This window comes from Rhamphochromis sp. 'chilingali', assembly GCF_963969265.1.
Source record: "Rhamphochromis sp. 'chilingali' genome assembly, chromosome: 15".
Lineage (NCBI taxonomy): Eukaryota > Metazoa > Chordata > Actinopteri > Cichliformes > Cichlidae > Rhamphochromis > Rhamphochromis sp. 'chilingali'.
The window spans coordinates 7,243,899-7,263,922 of record NC_137942.1 but is presented as its reverse complement, the minus strand read 5'-3'; the positions used below and the strand labels follow the sequence as shown (position 1 = coordinate 7,263,922).

The following is a 20,024-nucleotide window of genomic DNA, read 5'->3' as shown; positions in this document are numbered from 1 at the left end:
GCCGTCCATACTCCAGCTGTTATAGCAGCTTTCATTCCTGCTGCCTTTTGGCCTGCTCCTGCCCCCGGAGAGAAGTAAATCTACAAACTATCATGACTGAATTACATCTCATTGATCAGCTTTCTTTTAAACTGACAGTGGTTTATTCACCCTAAAGAAAACAGATAAATACTACTAAATGATAAAGTCATGGTTTTTTTAGATGATCCATGAACGCTTGACTCACACGCCAAATGCACCGGTCATTTTTTCCAAGGTTTGTATATATAACACAGCCCAAGGTTTTGGATATAAGAAAAGATGCGTTGAGCATATTTGTCCAAGTATTTGTTCAAGGTCAGTTTTCAAGTAAATAAGATGGCTGAATGAAAGGCAGGCATTTTTAAAACCAGCAAACACTCTCAAGCTCTCAAAAAGCTCAAAGGATAAACAGAAAAGGACTGAATAAAGCAGATAAACACGAAAGCAACTATAAAGTCACATTTTTTAAAAAATTAGGTGATGACATCTAAGTACTGAGACACATAAAAAAACCACATTTTATTTTACAATATTTCTGAGATTATTTCAAGATGGAGTGATATTTTAGTCAGGCCCCAATCACAGAGGCCTACAGATCAGTCTGTGACCATCTAATAGGGAAAAATGCATGTATTGTGCAACCAGTTGGCAAGCAGCTGGTGGGAGTTGCTAGTGTTAATTTGATTACAATGCTATACCAAAAACCTCATTTTGATTGCTTTCACTAGCAGTTTGCTGTGGTTACGGCAGTTTGGGTGTAAGATGGCAGCTTGTCTGTAAACACAAACTGCTTGCCAAGTGGTTGTGAAACTGTAATTGTGTTGCAAATTGGAAACGGACACCATTCACCTTCAAAGTCAAAGCTACACCTGTTGCAATGTGTTGGCTTCAGCGCTGACGTGGAACTTTTACTCTGGAGGTGAACGTTCTACATTTCTGGTTTCCACCACACTTTTTCAAATTTCACTACCATTTAGAGAGTATTTGCAGACAAATCAGCATCTTTCATGCAAACCACAGGTAACCACAATTAACTGCTAGCAACCAAAGCAATCACAACAAGGTTTTTGATAGAGCACCCTCTATCAAAACAACCAGAGGTTTCCAAAAGGTTGCCAAACACTCTCTAGGCCTAAGTGACTGATGGGTAAGATAGCTAGGCATGCTAAAGCTGCAGAAATGGCACATACTACAGTTCTGAAAATGTAAACAGTGGTTTAGGTTGAGTTAAGTCTCCAATGACTTTGTTTGGGTTTTTTAAAAAAGCATATCCTGTGTTATCCTCTTAATTTTCATTTACTCCAATATGAGGCTCAGTGGATTGCATGGATGTAATGAACATTTAGTCTCCCTAGTTATAAATGGGGGAAGAAAAAAAAGTTCTTGAGGAAATGGTGTGCGGACAGATTTGTTTGCTTTCACTGCCAGCGCTGCTGGCTTTGTCATGGTCCTGGGTCGTTGACCCAGCGTTTTGTGTTTTGTGACTATTTCCCTCTGTTCTAGTTATTCTGTGTCCTCCCCCCTTGTGTCCGGTTCGGGTTCTAGATTTCCTGTTTTACTTTGTAGGTCTGTGTCTCGTTATGCCCATTAAGTTCCAGCTGTGTCCCCTCCTGTGTGCCATTTCCTCATTACCTGGTGTGTGTATTTATAGTTGGTGTCTGCCTGTGCTCCTCGTCGGCTCGTCTGCACTCATCCGTGTATTTCTGCGTATCTCTGCATTCATCTGCGTTCCATGGTGTCCTGTCTCTGCGTCCCTCTGCCCCGCACCCCCTTTGTACGGTCTCAGGTTTGCTATTTAGTTTCTCCCAGTTTAGGTTTCCGTTTGTAAAGTACTCATACCTCGTTGCCTGTTTTTGTCACCGCCACCTTTGTAAATAAAACATCACTCGTATCATCAGTTTGCTGCATCTTGGGTCCTCCTTTTCCTCCACACCACACGGCTCCCTCCGCCAGCCGTGACAGGCTTACTGATTTGCTCTGCAGGAAGAAATGAGCAAATAATAAAACAGGCGATTTAAAAAGAACAGGCTGTGTTTACAGGGCCAAAGGCTGATTGCTGTATGTAGCTGAAGTAAAAAGATGAGAACTGCCTTATTTTTTTAAAATGTTATTTTAGTATTATTTTAAAACTCTTTTATGCAATATCAAAATTAGCGACTTTTGATCAGTTTCCACCATCACAGTGTCTTAAAGCATGTTCAATCATCCAGGTAAGTAACTCCCAAAAGGTTGATTCTGTTCACCTGGTCGTTGCATTTTCAGTGTGAGAAATGTTTCATCACTCATCCAGGTGACTTCTTCAGTTTCAGCGGACTGAAGGTTTCCCCAACCTTATAAACAGTACACGGCACAATGACTGAAACTGATAATTTGCATATTAATGATCAAGGAGCTGACCTCACAGCCCATTGTTCAGTCAGAGGGCTAGTTTCAGTTATTGTGCAAATGTACTGTTTAAAAGGTTAAAAGTAATTAGAAATATCACAGAGTAGCCACATGTGATTAAATTTTTTACACCTATTAGTAATGCTGATGAATCTATGCGTCATATGCAGTCAGTTTTAAAATGAGGTTCAAATATGTTTTGCAGCTCCACACAGAACTTGTTGGGCAAAAGTTATTCAATAATTGTTCTTTTGATAGTAACGGTTGTTGACCCCAGGATATGTCTCTACACTCCTTACATGGAATGACACAAAATTTTGTAGACCCTTTATGGCTTATTGTCACATTTGTAATGCCTCTGGCTGAATGTCATGAAGTGTACTTTAGAGGTGATCCCTTTTGCTTCATCTAGGTCAGACTTTTGATCAAAACCGATGAGATTCACATCAAACACGGGCAATGATGTCTTGAGCTTTTCACTGAAGTTAATGCATGTTGCATGCTAACAGTACGTACTCAGAACCCATAGTTCACTTCATAAATCCACTACAGACTCACATGCATAATTTGTGACTCTCCATAGGGTAGTTTTGTCTTAATTCAAACTGCTAATTGTGTCCTTATTGGAAATGATGATAACAACACACTAGCTGCTGCATTTAGCAAACATTTAACACTTGTCAAGCTACTGACCAAACTCGTTAGATATTCAGTGTAGAAGGTTGTGTGCATAAACTTTAAACAGCAGCACTTCAAGCCCTTATAGAAAACTTCTTCTGTCAGTCTTGATGCATAAACATAGTAAACATTATATTGTTTGCGTGGGTTCTCTGCAGGTACTCTGGCTTCCTCCCACAGTCCAAAGACATGCAGTTAGTGGAGTTCGGTTAATTGGTAACTCTAAAGTTGTGAACGTGAGTGCGAATGGTTGTCTGTCTTTATGTGTTAGCCCTGCGACAGACCAGCAACCTGTCTAGGTGGTACCCTGCCTCTTGCCCTAAGACAGCTGGGATAGGCTCCAGCCCCGCTGCGACCCTCAAAAGGATAAGAATGGAAGAGAATGGATGGATGAATCTGTAAGCACTGTCATTTTGTGCTAAGCACTTCAGTTAAAGCATTGCACTGTCATTTGTCTAAAATTTCATAAAAGTATGCCCTGTGAAGCTTGACTCACTAAATAACTGTCAGAAAAAAAAAATCATACTGGAGTGTTTATTGAACCTTCTGACAAAAAAGAAAGAAATGAGATATCAGTTTGCATATGTGACTTTTAATTTCAGTATCAGTTTTACTGCATCTGGCGTTTGTGCAATCTATTGCCCAAAAATGTAATGTGCAATTAATTTTAAGTTTTGTTGATGATGATTTAGAGGTCTCAAAACACTGACATAAACTCCTGTATCAAATATAATATGTTTGGCATTAGAGTTAAGGAACTTGGGAAAACAGATGTGCACTTATGAACCTGATTAAACTGATCAAACAATAGGCATGTATGTGAAGACAAGCTGAACTTAAGTTGCTGATGATGCATTTGCACAGTGTCAACCAGAGTCATGCATGCATTAACAGCTCTGTTTTGTGAATGTGTGTATTCTCCAGGGCTTCATGAAAATGAGGACATACGCGTGATGATGGCAGGTTCCAGCATGCTGAAAGTTCGGTCTACAAGTTGGCAAAGGAACCGAAGCATGCGGCTGCTGGAGGACGGACTCACCGTGTGGTGCGAGTCCAAGAGCTCCCGCAAAGGCAAAGCCCAGCAGACATGTAAGTTTGTCTGAAATCCAGCTTTATGGTCAGAGTACTCTGTAAGGAGAGCTCAGTGTGTGGCGGGGTGGGGGGCTGGCTTGAGCAGACATCATGACCTAATGAAGAGGAGAAGTGGGGTAGTTATGAATAGGAGTTGAGGAGGAAAAGGAGCTTTGATTGTGAGCATGAGTGAACTAATACGATAAATAGAAAGGAAACTTAAGTAATGGAAGAGTGTACGTGAGAACAGCGCAAACTGAATTATATTTAAAGCAAGCAATGTAAGCGTCCCGCCATTAGTCCAATAGAAACTGAGATGTGATTCAGTGCGCTCATTCAGCCTGCACATTGTTTGGGGTTGTTGAGCTGCTTTATCTTGGCTCTGTCTTCTGCCCTCTCCCCTACTTTGCCCATTTAAAGACGGTTCTAGTTTCTCTGGTAACTGAGGAGGGTAATCATGTGATCTGTAGTGGTTATGACTTACCAATTCAAGCTTCCTAATATACATTTAATAGTCTTACTGACACTTAGACCTCCGACAGAAATGGGCATGAGCTCTTTGATGGGATCAGTTTATAATTTACCAGCGCATAAAACTGGATTTAGCTTCTGAGACTGAAAAGTAAAGCCAGTGCAGAAATTTCTTAAATGTGCATTTATTCCTTTAGTTTCAGAAAGCATTAAGATTATTTGAAAGTCCTCAATAGAACATTATGGTATCAGTAGCCTAATTTAAGTATTTTTTTAACAGAAAAAGCATGGTATGCTTCAGGGTGTGACTAACTTGTGATAGGCCCTTTAAATATCACTCCAGTGATTGTTTGACATGTGGAAGGAGAGTGTAGCTGCTCTCTAGAAAGTCAACACAGAGGAAACATGCCTGTAGGTTACCCTGGTTGAGAGTGGTAGGTCGAGATTCCCCCATGTTTGAATGTTTCACCTTGAAAAACAAACGTCAAGCTAATGATCAATGTCCAAGTTTAATTGAATTGAGTGTTTTCTGTTATAGCGGGTAAACAAAACTGATATTACATAGAATCCTATAGACTCAACTCCCACTTATGCAAGTTTGGGCCTGTTATCACTCTTTGCACAAACTCCTTAAGGTTATGTACACAAGGTGAAAAACAAGATAAGTTATAGTTGGAGGTTTGCAAGTTGCTTAAGGGTAAAATTAAACTGCAAAAGCAGATGAGATTGTTTTGGGGTTTTTTTTTGCTGTTAATATTTATTTTCAATTCTTTTAGCGATCGGACCTCCTTGAGTACCTAAAGCATCTTTTGCAAAGCACCATTTTCAGTAATAAAATAGTGGGGAAGAAGTTAGTAGACTTTATACTTAATTTCACAGCTCATCCATTATATTATGTAATGTTATTATAATGCCTTGCTTTTCAGTCCACTGTTTTAAACAACTAGTCATGTAGTAGCTATATTAGGATGTTGTGCCAAAGCACACAGGGGAAAGATAGTAATGTCTTTTATCTAGTTATTCAGGGAATCAATTCATGGATGTCAGCGCAGTATGTAGGACACAAATCTTGTTCAGAGCGCAACTCTTCTGTCATGGCATCAGAGGGTTGGACTGATGGCCTAAATTACCGAAGCACAATTCCTGGAAGAGTTAATGAAAGTAAAAGAGCAAAAGAGACTTCGCAGCAGCATCTGTTCAGTCTCCCATTCCATTTAGGTCTTTGTAGCTAATTCTTTCTGTTGAAATGAAAATTTACTTCAAGGTGGAAAGCTTTGAGCACGTAATATGAGATCAGCTTTGTTTTCTCCCTTGTTGCCTGACCTTTGGCTCTCCCACCTCTGTGCTGTTTGTGATCTCCACCCTTATGTTAGAATGCAGTTTAATCCTAACCCTTGCCGCTTGTCTCACAGCGTGTGTGGTTGGGCAGGTTTGTGGGTCAATGGGTGTGAAGGCCGTTTTGATTGTGCCAGCCATGCCGCAAATAGACACAGAGCGGCCGAGCTGCAGCGTGTAACACTCCATAGAATGATGACATCAAGCAGCGTGAGAACAGAGTGACCACTTAAGACACTGGCAGGCTGCTGAGGACCAAATCTCTGTACGGGATAAAGGTCTGGCTCTCTTCCCTCTTTCTAGTCTCCCAGGTCTGATTTGATCTAATGTCTGAAGTTCAGGGTTGCGTGTGATCCTGGCGTAATATACACCACCTAAAACTTCACACTACACATAGGCACACACCCACATGTATATGTTACTTTTACCATGGCTCCGAGATGACCACAAAGGAAGAATGCGGAGTAATTTCGAAGAGGTGGATTGCAGAGGCTTTTATGACCTCTAGCAAGAGAATGAGGTTATTGTCAGAGAATACTTATTGCCCAGCAGGCATCTCAGTGCAGAAGCAGAAGAGCTCCTGTGCTGAATAAAGTTCTAGTGTTAGAATAAACTAGGAGACACTGTGTGTTAGTGTCAGCCTGTTTCCTCCCCTTGTTTATAGTTGTAAATCTGAGGTTTTTTCCCGGGCCAAAAATGAAGACTTGCAGTGCAGTGCACTTATGCTCTTTAGGATGTTGAATTGTTGAGATTCAAAATGTAAAAATGCATATGCATATTTTGGGGAAAAAAACGCCTTTCCCCTTTTTGAGCTGGAAAAAATAAAAACAAATAACGTAAATCCTATATTTCCTTACTAAAGTACAAAGAGCATATAAAATGTTAAAACTTACAATGCTTATGAATTTTTAAGTTTTGAAGCCAACCCCTTGTGAATATGGGAGTTTCTTCTTCTTCTTCTTCTTCTTCTTCTTCTTCTTCTTCTTCTTCTTCTACTTCTACTACTTCTACTATTTCTTCTACTTCTTCTTCTTCTTCTACTTCTTCTTTGGAATGCCAAAAGCTTTTAATGACTCACTGGTCTGAACTGTGGACAGACTGGATTCACAACCGGCTTAACAGAGTGATGTTGTGCAGAATGCAGAACATGTTTGCTACCGTCATGCTAAAATAAAAAAGACCTCGTTGCTGGTTATTTATATTCTTTTTAGGTGTGGTCCTTTGGGTGCAGATATGTTTTGGGGCTGTCTTAATATTATGATGATGTGATGTACCGTACATCCAGCTGCTCCTTTATTTCCCACACCCCTCCCATTTATCCCAGGTTGGAGCTGGCAATAGGACACTACTTTTGACCCCTGGTGGTTGGGTTTTGTGTTTCCTCCTGATTGTGAACATGTAGGGCAAATGTGCTATTTGCTGTGCTACGGAAAATGTATTTACGGTAATTGAGAAATCCCTTAATTATTTTTTACTTTTAGATTAAGGAAATAGCCCATTTGAACTTTGCTGAATATAATAATTTTCTTGGTAATTCTTAGTCAGGCAGGTGGAGAGCCGCTGCAGGTGGCATCCACACAACCTTTTGAAAAATAATAATTAATAAATAAAACTTTGAATAAATAGGTTTTAATTTTATAGGGAGGGGGGGGGGGGCACAAGACAAGATTTCATATATATTTTGCACTATATTTTATCTGATACTGAATGGCCTCTAGCAGCACAGTTAGATTTCTTTTTTTCATGTCTCATACTTTAAATGAAGCCTGATTCTCAAGCTGTCAGTACAGGAACCTCACACTGAAGGTCTAAGTCATTACTCTCATGTCATTTTTTGTTTTTTTTGTTTTAAAATTAGTCTGCTGACGAACATGTGTGGATATAATATGTTTCGCAGTCTCATTAATGTGTCACTCGCATTCTCTAAAAACGCCTCACACTTGACCTTTAGCTGCTTCTTGTGCAACCATGGTCTCCTGCTGAAGCAGTTTACTCATCGATATTATCGCTCCTGTCCCAGTTGCAGTGACGGAGGTGGAGTGTGTGTGTGAAGGCTACCAGTCGGAGGCACTGAGGCGGCTGTCTGGAACCCTACCAGAGAACCAGTGCTTCACAGTGGTCTTCAAAGGAGCCAGGAAGAGCCTGGACCTGAAGTGCCCCACTGCAGAGGAAGCTCAGCACTGGGTGCGAGGTCTCCGCATGTTAAAGGAGCGAGTGGCCAGAATGAGTCAGAAGGAAAAACTGGACCAATATCCTGCCCAATTTCCAATATGCTAGAATAAATATAGCATAGCTGAGGCAGCATTGCTATGGTGACTGACTCTGCTGTCACATGTACCGTCCTACGTACACAGCATAGCTAAGGTGAGAGGTAATTGCTCGACAAAAAAGCCCTGTCTAAATATAGGCCTGCTATCACTCTTAATTATAATCTCTCATAGCCAGAGGAAAATAGCAGTGTAGTGTTCAGGTAGAGTATAAGATCTTCCCCGTTGCTCTGTTTGTTTCTCATTTTGTTTTCATTGTGAAATAAAACTCATGTCAAGTGCAGCAAGTGCTTTTCACTTAATGTGGCTGTGCAAGGACACCATAAACTGTCAACAGGTTAAAAATTGACATTGAATTGTAAATGGCTTTTGCTTTAATGGTCCAACACAATGTGAAAAGCACTAAATGCATAAAGATGAGTCAGTTGCTGATAGTTATCGTGTCAAAAGGCTATAGCATTATCAGTCTGGAAAAACACTAAGAGACAATTCCAGTATCTGTTTTGGAAGATGATGCTTTACTTGACTCAGTTTCAAATCAAATTCATGTACCAAATATGCATTTTGTCCTTTAATTCTTGCTAGAAAGGGTGAGTATGAAAAGGAAAAATACAGACCCTTTCAATAACAGCAGGATAGAATAAAAAAGAGATCAAATATAAGAAAAAGGAGGTTTAGCAAAAATAACCTCCCTTGGGAAAAGAGCAGGTATTAAGTGGATTTATAACAAATAAAACCCAGTAACATCCCATATAAAAGTACCGTCTTAACAGTTTGACTCTATGCTTTAGTCTTGCTTGATTTCTTAACTCCCTACACTTGGATTCGGGGGTACCTCAAGCGAGCAGATCAGAACAACGACGGCAAGATGAGCTACGATGAGGTCAAACGGCTGCTGCTGATGATCAACATTGACGTGAGCGAGCAATATGCCCGCTGCTTATTCAAGGTCAGAGTCATGTGATGTTTTAGTACCTGTATGCTCATTAAACTGCAGCACTGAGTGTAAAGAAGTGAGGGAATTACAGAGCTGTAGAGTTGTTGCTATCTGGTTAAGGAGGTGTCATTTTACTCGGACACCCTGGAGTCCAGAGTCTGTGTTCAATTACCAACCCCAGCAGCAAGCCAACCACCAGCCTCACTCCACATCTTTACCCCCTCCCTCTTATCTTCCCCACAACAAATCACGAGCCATTTATTTCTCTTTTGTGCAGGGATTACTACCTGCTATGTCCCTCACTTCACTATTATGGCAGAATTGTTAGTGTTATTCTTCTTCTCTGTGCAGCTTACAGTGCAAAGAAGCATGTTTTCAACGTAGGTGCGCACAGCTGCGTTGAATTATTATAGAGGTGCTTTTCCCACAGCCTTTGATATTGTCTATTTTCTTCTCTGTGTGTTCACTTTCTTGGCTCTTTTTAACACACACCTTTTCTGTGCATCTCAGCGGTGTGACCAATCTGGCGATGGCCGCCTGGATCACACAGAAATTGAAGAGTTCTGCAGGGAGCTGCTGCGACGGCCTGAGCTAGATGCCGTGTTTAGACACTATTCAAGTAAAGGTAGCGTGCTCTCCACTGCTGAGCTGCGTGATTTCCTGGGAGATCAAGGGGAGGACGCGTCGCTGGATCATGCTCGAAGTCTTATACTCACCTATGAGCTCAATGACCGGGGTAAGTTGTAAAAGCAGTCATTAAAGGACTCAAAGGAGGAACCCAAAATATTTATATATAAATACATTCTGAATGTGACTTTTGATGCCGTCTCCATACAAAAGAAATAGCGATTTAGCCTATCACCATAAAATCTGAGGCACAATCCTGCTGCTGTGCAAAAAAAGCAATCCAGCAGTGAGAGTTCGTTGTTTTAAGAAAGAAAAGTTGTGCTTTGCTTCGCTTTTCTTATCACTGAGTTATTATAATTCAGCCATAATGACAGTACTGATTATACTGTATGTGCACTCACTAACCATTTTATTAGGGATGCCTTCTTAGTACCTGTTTCGGCCTCCTTCTATGTAGCATTGATTCAAGAATGTTCAGGAAACAATCCTCATTTTTGGTCATGATGACATTCCTGCAGATCTGTCAGCTGCACATCCAAAATAGAAATCTCTCCTTCCACCACATCCTAAAGGTGCTCTTTCCGTGACTTTGAGAGTGAACTCATTGTCATGCTCAAGAAACAGTCTGACATGATCTGAGATTTGTGACATAAAGGGGCATAAAGGGATAGAAGTATTGTGTTTGAGAGAAACATATTACGGAAAAAAAGCTATTTATTTATTTTAATCTTCTGTCCCTCACAATGGACATGGGGTCATGTTTAATTACAGAATGAATGATATTGGTTCCATTTCTGAAAAAAAAAGAAGAAGGAAACAAATCTGAGCATTAAAACATCATTTTAACATGTAACCTATCAACATCACGCTTTTTATTAAACTTCATTGTGTACACCTAATACTTACCTCAACCGGGCTTTTTAGGTCTCATCACCCAAAGCATTAATAGTGATCAGGAATGGTATGACAGAGAGGCTCCTTGCATGAGTTCCTTAGATTGCATTATATATATCTATTAAAATATAGATTTAGTGTGCATATAACTCTACACTCTAAAAAAGCCTTGTAAACCTTGTATGTTTATAAGAGGTCTACATGAAACGGTACATTTGGAGCCTAGGTTATGAGTTGTGCCTGTTTGTAATTTGTTTATCTGTCTCTGGTTTGTGCACACCAACATTGGTTTTCTTTTTTTCCTATAACCTAGTTATCTATTTTCAGAGGCCCACCTGTTTGGTGGTTGTGGCCAGTGTTGTCCTGTTTACATGTCTCATGCTAAAAACCAACTTCAGCCTAATTTTGGTGTCATTTAAACTGAGTTGAACTAATTGTTAAATACAGGAAAAGTAAAGCTGAATGCATTTCTACCATATTATATATCATTAATTATGTAAATCAACAGGATAAAAGAAGAAATCAAACTTTAAGCAACTTTAGGCCTGATTCTCTTTCCACAATTTTGAGCTTTTTTTCCCTCCATCTGTCTTCTGCTATCTAAATGATGGACATGAAAACGTGAGGTAGTAAGTTCTGCTGTCCACTGTAAAGGACACTGAATAAGTTTTGTTCATGAAAACAGTAAAATTACTAAACATATCAGAGTTGATACTCTTAAACTGAGGAAACCTTTTAATTTTCTTTTAGCAATAATGTCATAACATCTGTTTAAAAAAATCAAAATTATCCCAGCTGTCATTTGGGAAAAGGCAGACTACACCCTGGATTGGTCAGTACAACTAATTCCCTTGACAATAATTACTGTAAACAAGAAATAATATTAACCACAAGAAGAATGTAGTTATGACTCAACTGTATGACAGAATTTAGTTTCAAATTAAGACAAGAAATTATTCCTTAGATTGGATATATATATTTAATAGAATATAACTTTTTATAAACCTCTTATGTTATTGGGGTGCGACCGTGGCTCAGGGGTTTGGGAGGCGTATCTGTAACCGGAAGGTCGCCGGTTCAATCCCTGGGCTCTCTGTCCTGGTTGTTGTGTCCTTGGGCAAGACACTTTACCCTACCGCCTACTGGTGTTGGCCAGAGGAGCCGATGGCGCGATATGGCAGCCTCGCTTCTGTCAGTCTTCCCCAGGGCAGCTGTGGCTACAACCGTAGCTTGCCTCCACCAGTGTGTGAATGCGCAAATGAATGAATAGTGGTATTGTAAAGCGCTTTGGGTGCCTTGAAAAGCGCTATATAAATCCAATCCATTATTATGTTCATGAAAGGTCTCAATAAAAATAAAAAAAAGTACATTTGCAGCCTAGGTTATCTGAGTTGTGCCGGTTTGTGATTTGTTTATCTGTCTCTGGTTTGTGCACACCAACATTGTTTTTTTTTTTTTTTTTCTAAAACTTGGTTATCTATTTTCAGAGGCCCACCTGTTTGGTGGTTGTGACCAGTGTTGTCCTGTTTTAATGTTGCATGCTAAAAACCAACTGCAACCTAATTTTGGTGTCAATTAAACTGAATTGAATTCAACTGATTGTTAAAGACAGGAAAAGTTAAGTTTGATGCACTTATATCATAATATATATTATTAATTATGTAAATTAACAGCATAAAAGAAGAAATAATACTTCTGGCAACTCTAGGTCTGATTCCCTTTCCACAGTTTTGAGCTTTCTTCCTCATGCTGTCCTCTGCTTCCTAAATGATATACATAGGCTGATATGTTATGCCATTTCACGTCTTCCATGTATCCCTGCTTTCTTTTTACTTGTTTAAAGCCCTTCGTTATCCTGTTAAATCCACTTAAAGATTACAAATTGATGGAAATAAAATACCATTTATTACAGCTCAGAAGAACCTGCTCATGACACAAAATGGTTTCACCATGTACATGCTGTCTCTGGAGAATGATGTCTTCAACCCTAACCATGCCAGAGTTTACCAGGACATGACCCACCCCCTGGCCCATTACTTCATCTCCTCGTCACACAACACTTACCTTACCAAGGACCAAGTCACCGGTGCGAGCAGCACTGAGCCGTACATGAGGTATTGAGACAGAGAAGAATGCAACATTGGCCCTCAGTCAGTCTAGTGAGATATGTGCCTGTGGTTTCAAATGAATAAATCTGTCACTGTCAGGGCTCTAATTCAGGGCTGCCGCTGTGTGGAGCTAGACTGCTGGGATGGAGATAAAGGTGAACCCGTCATCTACCACGGGCACACACTCACCTCCAAAGTGCCCTTTAAGGAAGTCATTGAAACCATCGGTCAGTATGCCTTCAAGGTAAGAGATTTTGTAGCTTTCACTCATGGAAATATGCAGTTATGCGTTGTGCTTACAGCTGTGCCAACCCACTGCACTTCTTTTGGTTATACACCTGACTCTGAGGCAATCCTGTGGTATTTTGTATAGTATTATACTCTCGGGTTTTGCATTGCTATAATGTGATCTAATTGCATTTTAACGGCTTAGCATAAGAGTTTTCCTGTGTTTCTCCCTGCAGACGTCCCCATACCCTCTAATCCTGTCCTTGGAGAATCACTGTTCTGTGGAGCAGCAGGCTGTCATGGACAAACACCTCCGTAGTATCCTGGGCAAAAAACTGCTCACAGAGCCTCTCAGTGACCAGGCACTGAGAGACCTGCCTTCTCCCGAAGTACAACAACCACACACATAGAAGCACAGCTGGACCCATTTGCCTTTCTAATAAAGTAATTTATTCCAATGGCATTCCTTGCAGGAGCTTAAGGGGCGCATTTTGGTAAAAGGAAAGAAACACACTCCTCACCTGGGTGAGCTGGTGAAGAACAGCAGCTGCACCAGCTTCTCTTCGAGCTCTGAAGATGAACTAGCCAGCAGCATTAAGAGCACACCCATGAAGGATCCTGCAAAGGTCAGTTCAAGAAAGGCTTGTTATTGAGTCGTGGAAGCTGTTAACACAAACGCTTTAGTTAATTGACCAATTTTCTTTGCATTGCCTTTTCCAGGTCCGTTCGAAACTGTGCCCCGAGCTAGCCGACCTGGTGGTTTACTGCAAGAGTGTCCCCTTCCGTGGGTTTGGAAATGTGTCTGAAAAACCGCCAAATGAAATGTCTTCTTTCTCTGAAAACGATGCCCTCAAGCACATCAAAGAGTCTGGTACAATAGTGGAGATAATTGCATCTTGACATCAGATAGAGAAATTCAAAAAGTTTGCCAGCATCGTGTCTTTTGTGCAGCTGGTTCAGCTGGTTCTACAGAAATTATAATTAGCCCTCAACGTATCATGGCTTGTGGATTTCTGTCTTTTTATTTACAGGGAAGCTTTTTGTAAGACACAACAGCAGGCAGCTGAGCCGGATCTACCCTTGTGGCCAGCGCCTTCAATCATCCAACTATGATCCTCAGGAAATGTGGAACTGTGGATGCCAGCTGGGTTGGTACTCCACACTGAAAGCTACGCTTTTTAAAAACCCAGAGACGTGTTTTATTTCTGTAAACTTACTGTCATGTCACATGTAACCTGCTGACATCTCTGATTCCGTTAATTTAATCCCGTGTCCCTCCACTTTCCTCTTTCTGCCGTTAAGTGGCTCTAAACTTCCAGACGGCTGGGGAGCAAATGGACCTGAACCAGGGCCGCTTCCTCGCAAATGGTCACTGTGGATACGTCCTCAAACCCAGCTTCCTGTGCAGCCCCACATCCAACTTTAACCCAGAAAACACGGGAGGAGGCCCCGGTCATACCCCGACTCAGCTGACTATACGAGTGAGTAACTGTTACTAAGTTAAGGGAAATGAACATTATAGATAGATAGATAGATAGATAGATAGATAGATAGATAGATAGATAGATAGATACACAAAAATCCAAAAATTTTAATAACCACAATATATGTGATGAAGTTTTTCCAAAGTTTCGTTCAGATGTGCCTACCTGTTAAGGAGGAGATAGACGTTATAGTAAGATTTCTGTACCGCTGTTCTAAAATTAACATAAAAAGTAAGGAAATTAGTGTTTGGTTGATTATTTCTTTGTGGTAACAATACTTCTTGGTAATAAATCTTATATACCACTGGAAGGATACCACATTTGTAAGGAAAATGCATTTGTGGGTTGAGCAGTAGTGTTGAGAATGTGGGTTGCACTCATGAAAAACTTGCCAAATCTTCTCTGCCAACGCCAAACAGCTTATTCTGCTAATAACTCTTGTTTGGTGTTATTTGTTGGATTGGATAATTGAATTATGAAGAAACAAGACATATTGGTAGTTTAACAGCAGTAAATGCTGGTTGAAAAATGTCATCCCATCCCACAGCAGTGTGCGACCAAGCTGGTCACCAACATGAGGAGTTAGAGACAAATAAAGAGACTTTCCAACGGTATACAGGGAGTGCAGAATTATTAGGCAAGTTGTATTTTTGAGGAATAATGTTATTATTGAACAACAACCATGTTCTCAATGAACCCAAAAAACTCATTAATATCAAAGCTGAATGTTTTTGGAAGTAGTTTTTAGTTTTAGCCATTTTAGGGGGATATCTGTGTGTGCAGGTGACTATTACTGTGCATAATTATTAGGCAACTTAACAAAAAACAAATATATACCCATTTCAATTATTTATTTTTACCAGTGACACCAATATAACATCTCCACATTCACAAATATACATTTCTGACATTCAAAAACAAAACAAAAACAAATCAGCGACCAATATAGCCACCTTTCTTTGCAAGGACACTCAAAAGCCTGCCATCCATGGATTCTGTCAGTGTTTTGATCTGTTCACCATCAACATTGCGTGCAGCAGCAACCACAGCCTCCCAGACACTGTTCAGAGAGGTGTACTGTTTTCCCTCCTTGTAAATCTCACATTTGATGATGGACCACAGGTTCTCAATGGAGTTCAGATCAGGTGAACAAGGTGGCCATGTCATTAGTTTTTCTTCTTTTATACCCTTTCTTGCCAGCCACGCTGTGGAGTACTTGGACGCGTGTGATGGAGCATTGTCCTGCATGAAAATCATGTTTTTCTTGAAGGATGCAGACTTCTTCCTGTACCACTGCTTGAAGAAGGTGTCTTCCAGAAACTGGCAGTAGGACTGGGAGTTGAGCTTGACTCCATCCTCAACCCGAAAAGGCCCCACAAGCTCATCTTTGATGATACCAGCCCAAACCAGTACTCCACCTCCACCTTGCTGGCGTCTGAGTCGGACTGGAGCTCTCTGCCCTTTACCAACCCAGCCACGGGCCCATCCATCTGGCCCATCAAGACTCACTCTCATTTCATCAGTCCATAAAACCTTAGAAAAACCAGTCTTGAGATATTTCTTGGCCCAGTCTTGACGTTTCAGCTTGTGTGTCTTGTTCAGTGGTGGTCGTCTTTCAGCCTTTCTTACCTTGGCCATGTCTCTGAGTATTGCACACCTTGTGCTTTTGGGCACTCCACTGATGTTGCAGCTCTGAAATATGGCCAAACTGGTGGCAAGTGGCATCTTGGCAGCTGCACGCTTGACTTTTCTCAGTTCATGGACAGTTATTTTGCACCTTGGTTTTTCCACATGCTTCTTGTGACCCTGTTGACTATTTTGAATGAAACGCTTGATTGTTCGATGATCACGCTTCAGAAGCTTTGCAATTTTGAGACTGCTGCATCCCTCTGCAAGATATCTCACTATTTTTGACTTTTCTGAGCCTGTCAAGTCCTTCTTTTGACCCATTTTGCCAAAGGAAAGGAAGTTGCCTAATAATTATGCACACCTGATATAGGGTGTTGATGTCATTAGACCACACCCCTTCTCATTACAGAGTTGCACATCACCTAATATGCTTAATTGGTAGTAGGCTTTCGAGCCTATACAGCTTGGAGTAAGACAACATGCATGAAGAGGATGATGTGGACAAAATACTCATTTGCCTAATAATTCTGCACTCCCTGTAGGATTTATTGCTAAGAAGTATTGTTAGAAGAAAAAGGAAGTTTCCTTCCTTTTTGTGGCAAGTTTATTTTTCATAGTGTCATTTAGTTCTTGTTATTACTGTCCATACTTCAATTTTTTTCATAGAGGAGAGGCCATCCTCTGTTGTTCCTCTGGAAGAGTTCCCTTATGTCTAAACTAGAGTCTAAACATAGAGCTATTGTGTGCTATCCAGATTGTCAGATTTTGCAAAAAAGTTGCCTCCAATAGACTTTTTTTTATACATTTCTAATGATAATTTCATGCACACAATGATGAATTATGTTTTGCTTTTTCAGATAATATCTGCACAACAGCTGCCAAAAATCAACACAGAGAAGGCGAGCTCCATTGTGGACCCACTAGTGTGGGTGGAAATTCATGGGGTGGCTATTGATAAAGCAAAACAAAAAACCCACCGCATTGACAACAATGGTAATATTTATTTATTTATTTATTTATCCACAACAATAAAATTTTAAAAATACATTTTTATATGTTTTTTTTTTTTGCAGAGTGATAATATATATGTTATCTATGTATATTTAAATTCAATGCAGGCATTTCTGTAAATCAGTGTTACTTTTATAATGCAGTGACAGGAGACAAGAGATGATGTCAGAAAGCTTCTTTGTACCTTATTCAAATCTTGGAATATATACTTGTGTAGGAGTCTTTTCAATCCAATGCCATGATTACCGTAGTTTGTTTGAACGGTTTAATGCACCAGATGGTGTATTTACAGCTCTTGTGCGCCCTCTGCAGGTTTCAACCCTCGCTGGGACTGTACTCTGAGCTTCCAGCTGCAGGTCCCTGAGCTGGCCCTGGTGCGGTTTGTAGTGGAGGACCACGATCATGCTGCCAAAAATGACTTTGTGGGGCAGTTCACTTTACCTTTTACAAGCTTTCGCATAGGTGCTTATTAAGATTTAGTCTACAAGTCAGTCTTCACTCTCAGATGTTCTTTTTAATATGTGTCATACTCTTTTTTTTGTTTCTTCTCCCCACCCAGGTTATCGACATATTCACTTACTGAAGGCAGATGGTTCTAGCCTTTCTCCTGCTACACTCTTTATCCATGTCAAAGTGACTCGCAGAGGTGTTCCTGTCAAAACTATGGCTGAGCGTATTGCCGCTGCCAAAGGCAAAGCGTGACACACATCTGAACAAGACAATCAGATATCTGGACGATGAAGGACCTTGGAAGGAGGAGCTCCGAGTGTAAACAGACAGAGACAGAATGCTGCCGTTGTCTTACAGTTCAGACCCCAAGTGGTCCAGTTTGCACAAAACCACTTCCCAGTGCTTGAAGAAAGGTGTCTGTCAGAGATGGACACATGCCCTCTGGTGACTGTAATTCATAACAAAAAAATGTAGAAAAAGGGACTGTTAGAGAGAATGAAGATCATTTATTTTATGTCATCATTTTATTTTTTAACATGTTTTTTTAACTTGAAGAATAATGATCGCTTAAGTAAAATAGCACTTCTTAAATTGATGCTATAACAGAATTGCAATGAGATGTAAACCAAGTGTAACTAACTGTGTTTGACAATATACATAAACATCAGTGTTTTAGATGTTATTATTGGCACCATTAACTGTGCTGTAATACAGATTTAATTTTGTGTTAGTGAGTGCCCCAGGGCGCCATGGCCCATGCTGCCCAGGTACAAGTACTTGATACTCCAGATATCTGGGCACTTTTTTAAATTCTGTCTGGAAGACAAATTCTAACATATTCTTACATCTTCCAGCAGAACATGACAGACTTAACTTGCAAAGATAAGCTTTTTTCTTAAATGTGTTGTATTTTATCTTAGCATCATTTCACATATGTTCAAATGTGCTTGTTTAAAATCATATTTGACTTTTAACGATACAGTATTTCCATATAAGCTTCTTTCATTTTGTCAACTTTTGTCTTCGTATTCAGATCTAGAAAAAAATGCTGTTAAAAACTAATTGCATCAATCTAATACAACCACTAATTACTCCAGGCTACAGTGAATCTTTTAATACTCTTATAAGGAGGTTCACTGATAATAAAATGGTCCAGCGATGAAAAGTAATTACTGTAATTACAGTTTTAATGGTCACGCTGGTTTTTGAGAAGAATGTAATATGTATTTAATAGTGGGTGAAGTAAAACTTTGCTCTCTTAATGTTTAATATAGAAGCTGTGGGATGCGTTTGAGTGGTTATGTTTGCAAGAAAAATGTTTTTATAAAGCACTTCTAACAATTTTTTTCACATGCTGTCAAAAGATACAAGTGTCTGTTTTAGTTTCAAAAGTCCACAGTGTTGTGTGTGGACACCTGACACTTTAATAAATGCATAACCAGAAGGTTCTAATCTGTGAATTTTTGTCTGACTTTTCTGTGGTACTCTAAAGCTGTCAGCCTAAAACATGATAAATCTTTATATTCCAACATTAGAACTATCAATGGATATGTCCCTGCCTGATTAGGCCAAAAGTAAAGACAAAAAAAATGAAAACTCTTAGCAATATTTATGAAATTTCACATTACACAGCATGGCAGCAATTTCTCCAACAACTGGACTTCTTTTGTTTCCGAGCATCTCCGTGAATTATGAGTTAATCCACCCACTGAATATTTTGTGGTAAACTTAATTAAATACAAAAACACACACACAGTGGGTTGTGAATGTCAGTCAGCAACACCACAATGACAGAAAAATGAGGTCAGTATTAGTAGTTTTCCCCCTTCAAGAAATATGTTGCTAAAAAGTCTAAAATTAACGCTAAAATCATCACAGATATGTTTTTAACATCAGCAGAAATGGTTCAAAAATACACCTCAAATATATTAATATAGTCCCTGTTGATATTTAGGTCAAAATGTTGCATTGCTAACAAAAAGTAATCACACACGGCTCTCTGAAATAATCATTAGCAAATATAATCATGTTATCGTCTCATATGACTGCCACGATTTCTTATACTGTGTATGTTGCAACTCTGTGGGTATTTTGTCCAACTGTTGTTGCCGTAGCTGTAGCTCCATTGCTGTAGTAATTATTGTTAAACACCGTGTCACTACTTTTAATGTATTCATGCAAAACGTCAATAGAAGAATATCCTGTTAGCTTACTTTATGCAAAAACTGGGTTCTTTAATGCTCCTATCAGGGTTTATTTATTATGAAAATAGATTAGATGTGGGCCTAAAAGGTTTTGGCTGCTTTGGAGGCGCTAATCACTACGCAGACTACGTAAAAGAACAGCTAATGTACATTTTTACCTAACTGTTAGTGCATTTTAACTGACTTTCAAATAAGAAATATCAACGCCACAATGCTTAATCTAC

General features: G+C 39.8%; 1 protein-coding gene across 1 annotated transcript in view; it reads left to right on the top strand.

The window, feature by feature from the left end:
* plcd3a (phospholipase C, delta 3a) overlaps positions 1 to 19,049 on the top strand; it is a 29,974-nt gene extending 10,925 nt beyond the window's left edge. Inside the window, exons 2-15 of the mRNA XM_080904197.1 lie at positions 4,009 to 4,173; positions 7,982 to 8,210; positions 9,048 to 9,177; positions 9,676 to 9,901; positions 12,599 to 12,800; positions 12,894 to 13,038; positions 13,259 to 13,411; positions 13,496 to 13,648; positions 13,743 to 13,893; positions 14,054 to 14,170; positions 14,325 to 14,503; positions 16,993 to 17,128; positions 17,459 to 17,608; positions 17,706 to 19,049. Of these exons, the coding sequence (XP_080760323.1) occupies positions 4,009 to 4,173; positions 7,982 to 8,210; positions 9,048 to 9,177; positions 9,676 to 9,901; positions 12,599 to 12,800; positions 12,894 to 13,038; positions 13,259 to 13,411; positions 13,496 to 13,648; positions 13,743 to 13,893; positions 14,054 to 14,170; positions 14,325 to 14,503; positions 16,993 to 17,128; positions 17,459 to 17,608; positions 17,706 to 17,848 (2,279 nt within the window). The 3' untranslated portion in view covers positions 17,849 to 19,049. The remainder of the gene's footprint in view (positions 1 to 4,008; positions 4,174 to 7,981; positions 8,211 to 9,047; positions 9,178 to 9,675; positions 9,902 to 12,598; positions 12,801 to 12,893; positions 13,039 to 13,258; positions 13,412 to 13,495; positions 13,649 to 13,742; positions 13,894 to 14,053; positions 14,171 to 14,324; positions 14,504 to 16,992; positions 17,129 to 17,458; positions 17,609 to 17,705) is intronic.
* Positions 19,050 to 20,024: the final 975 nt, after the last annotated feature.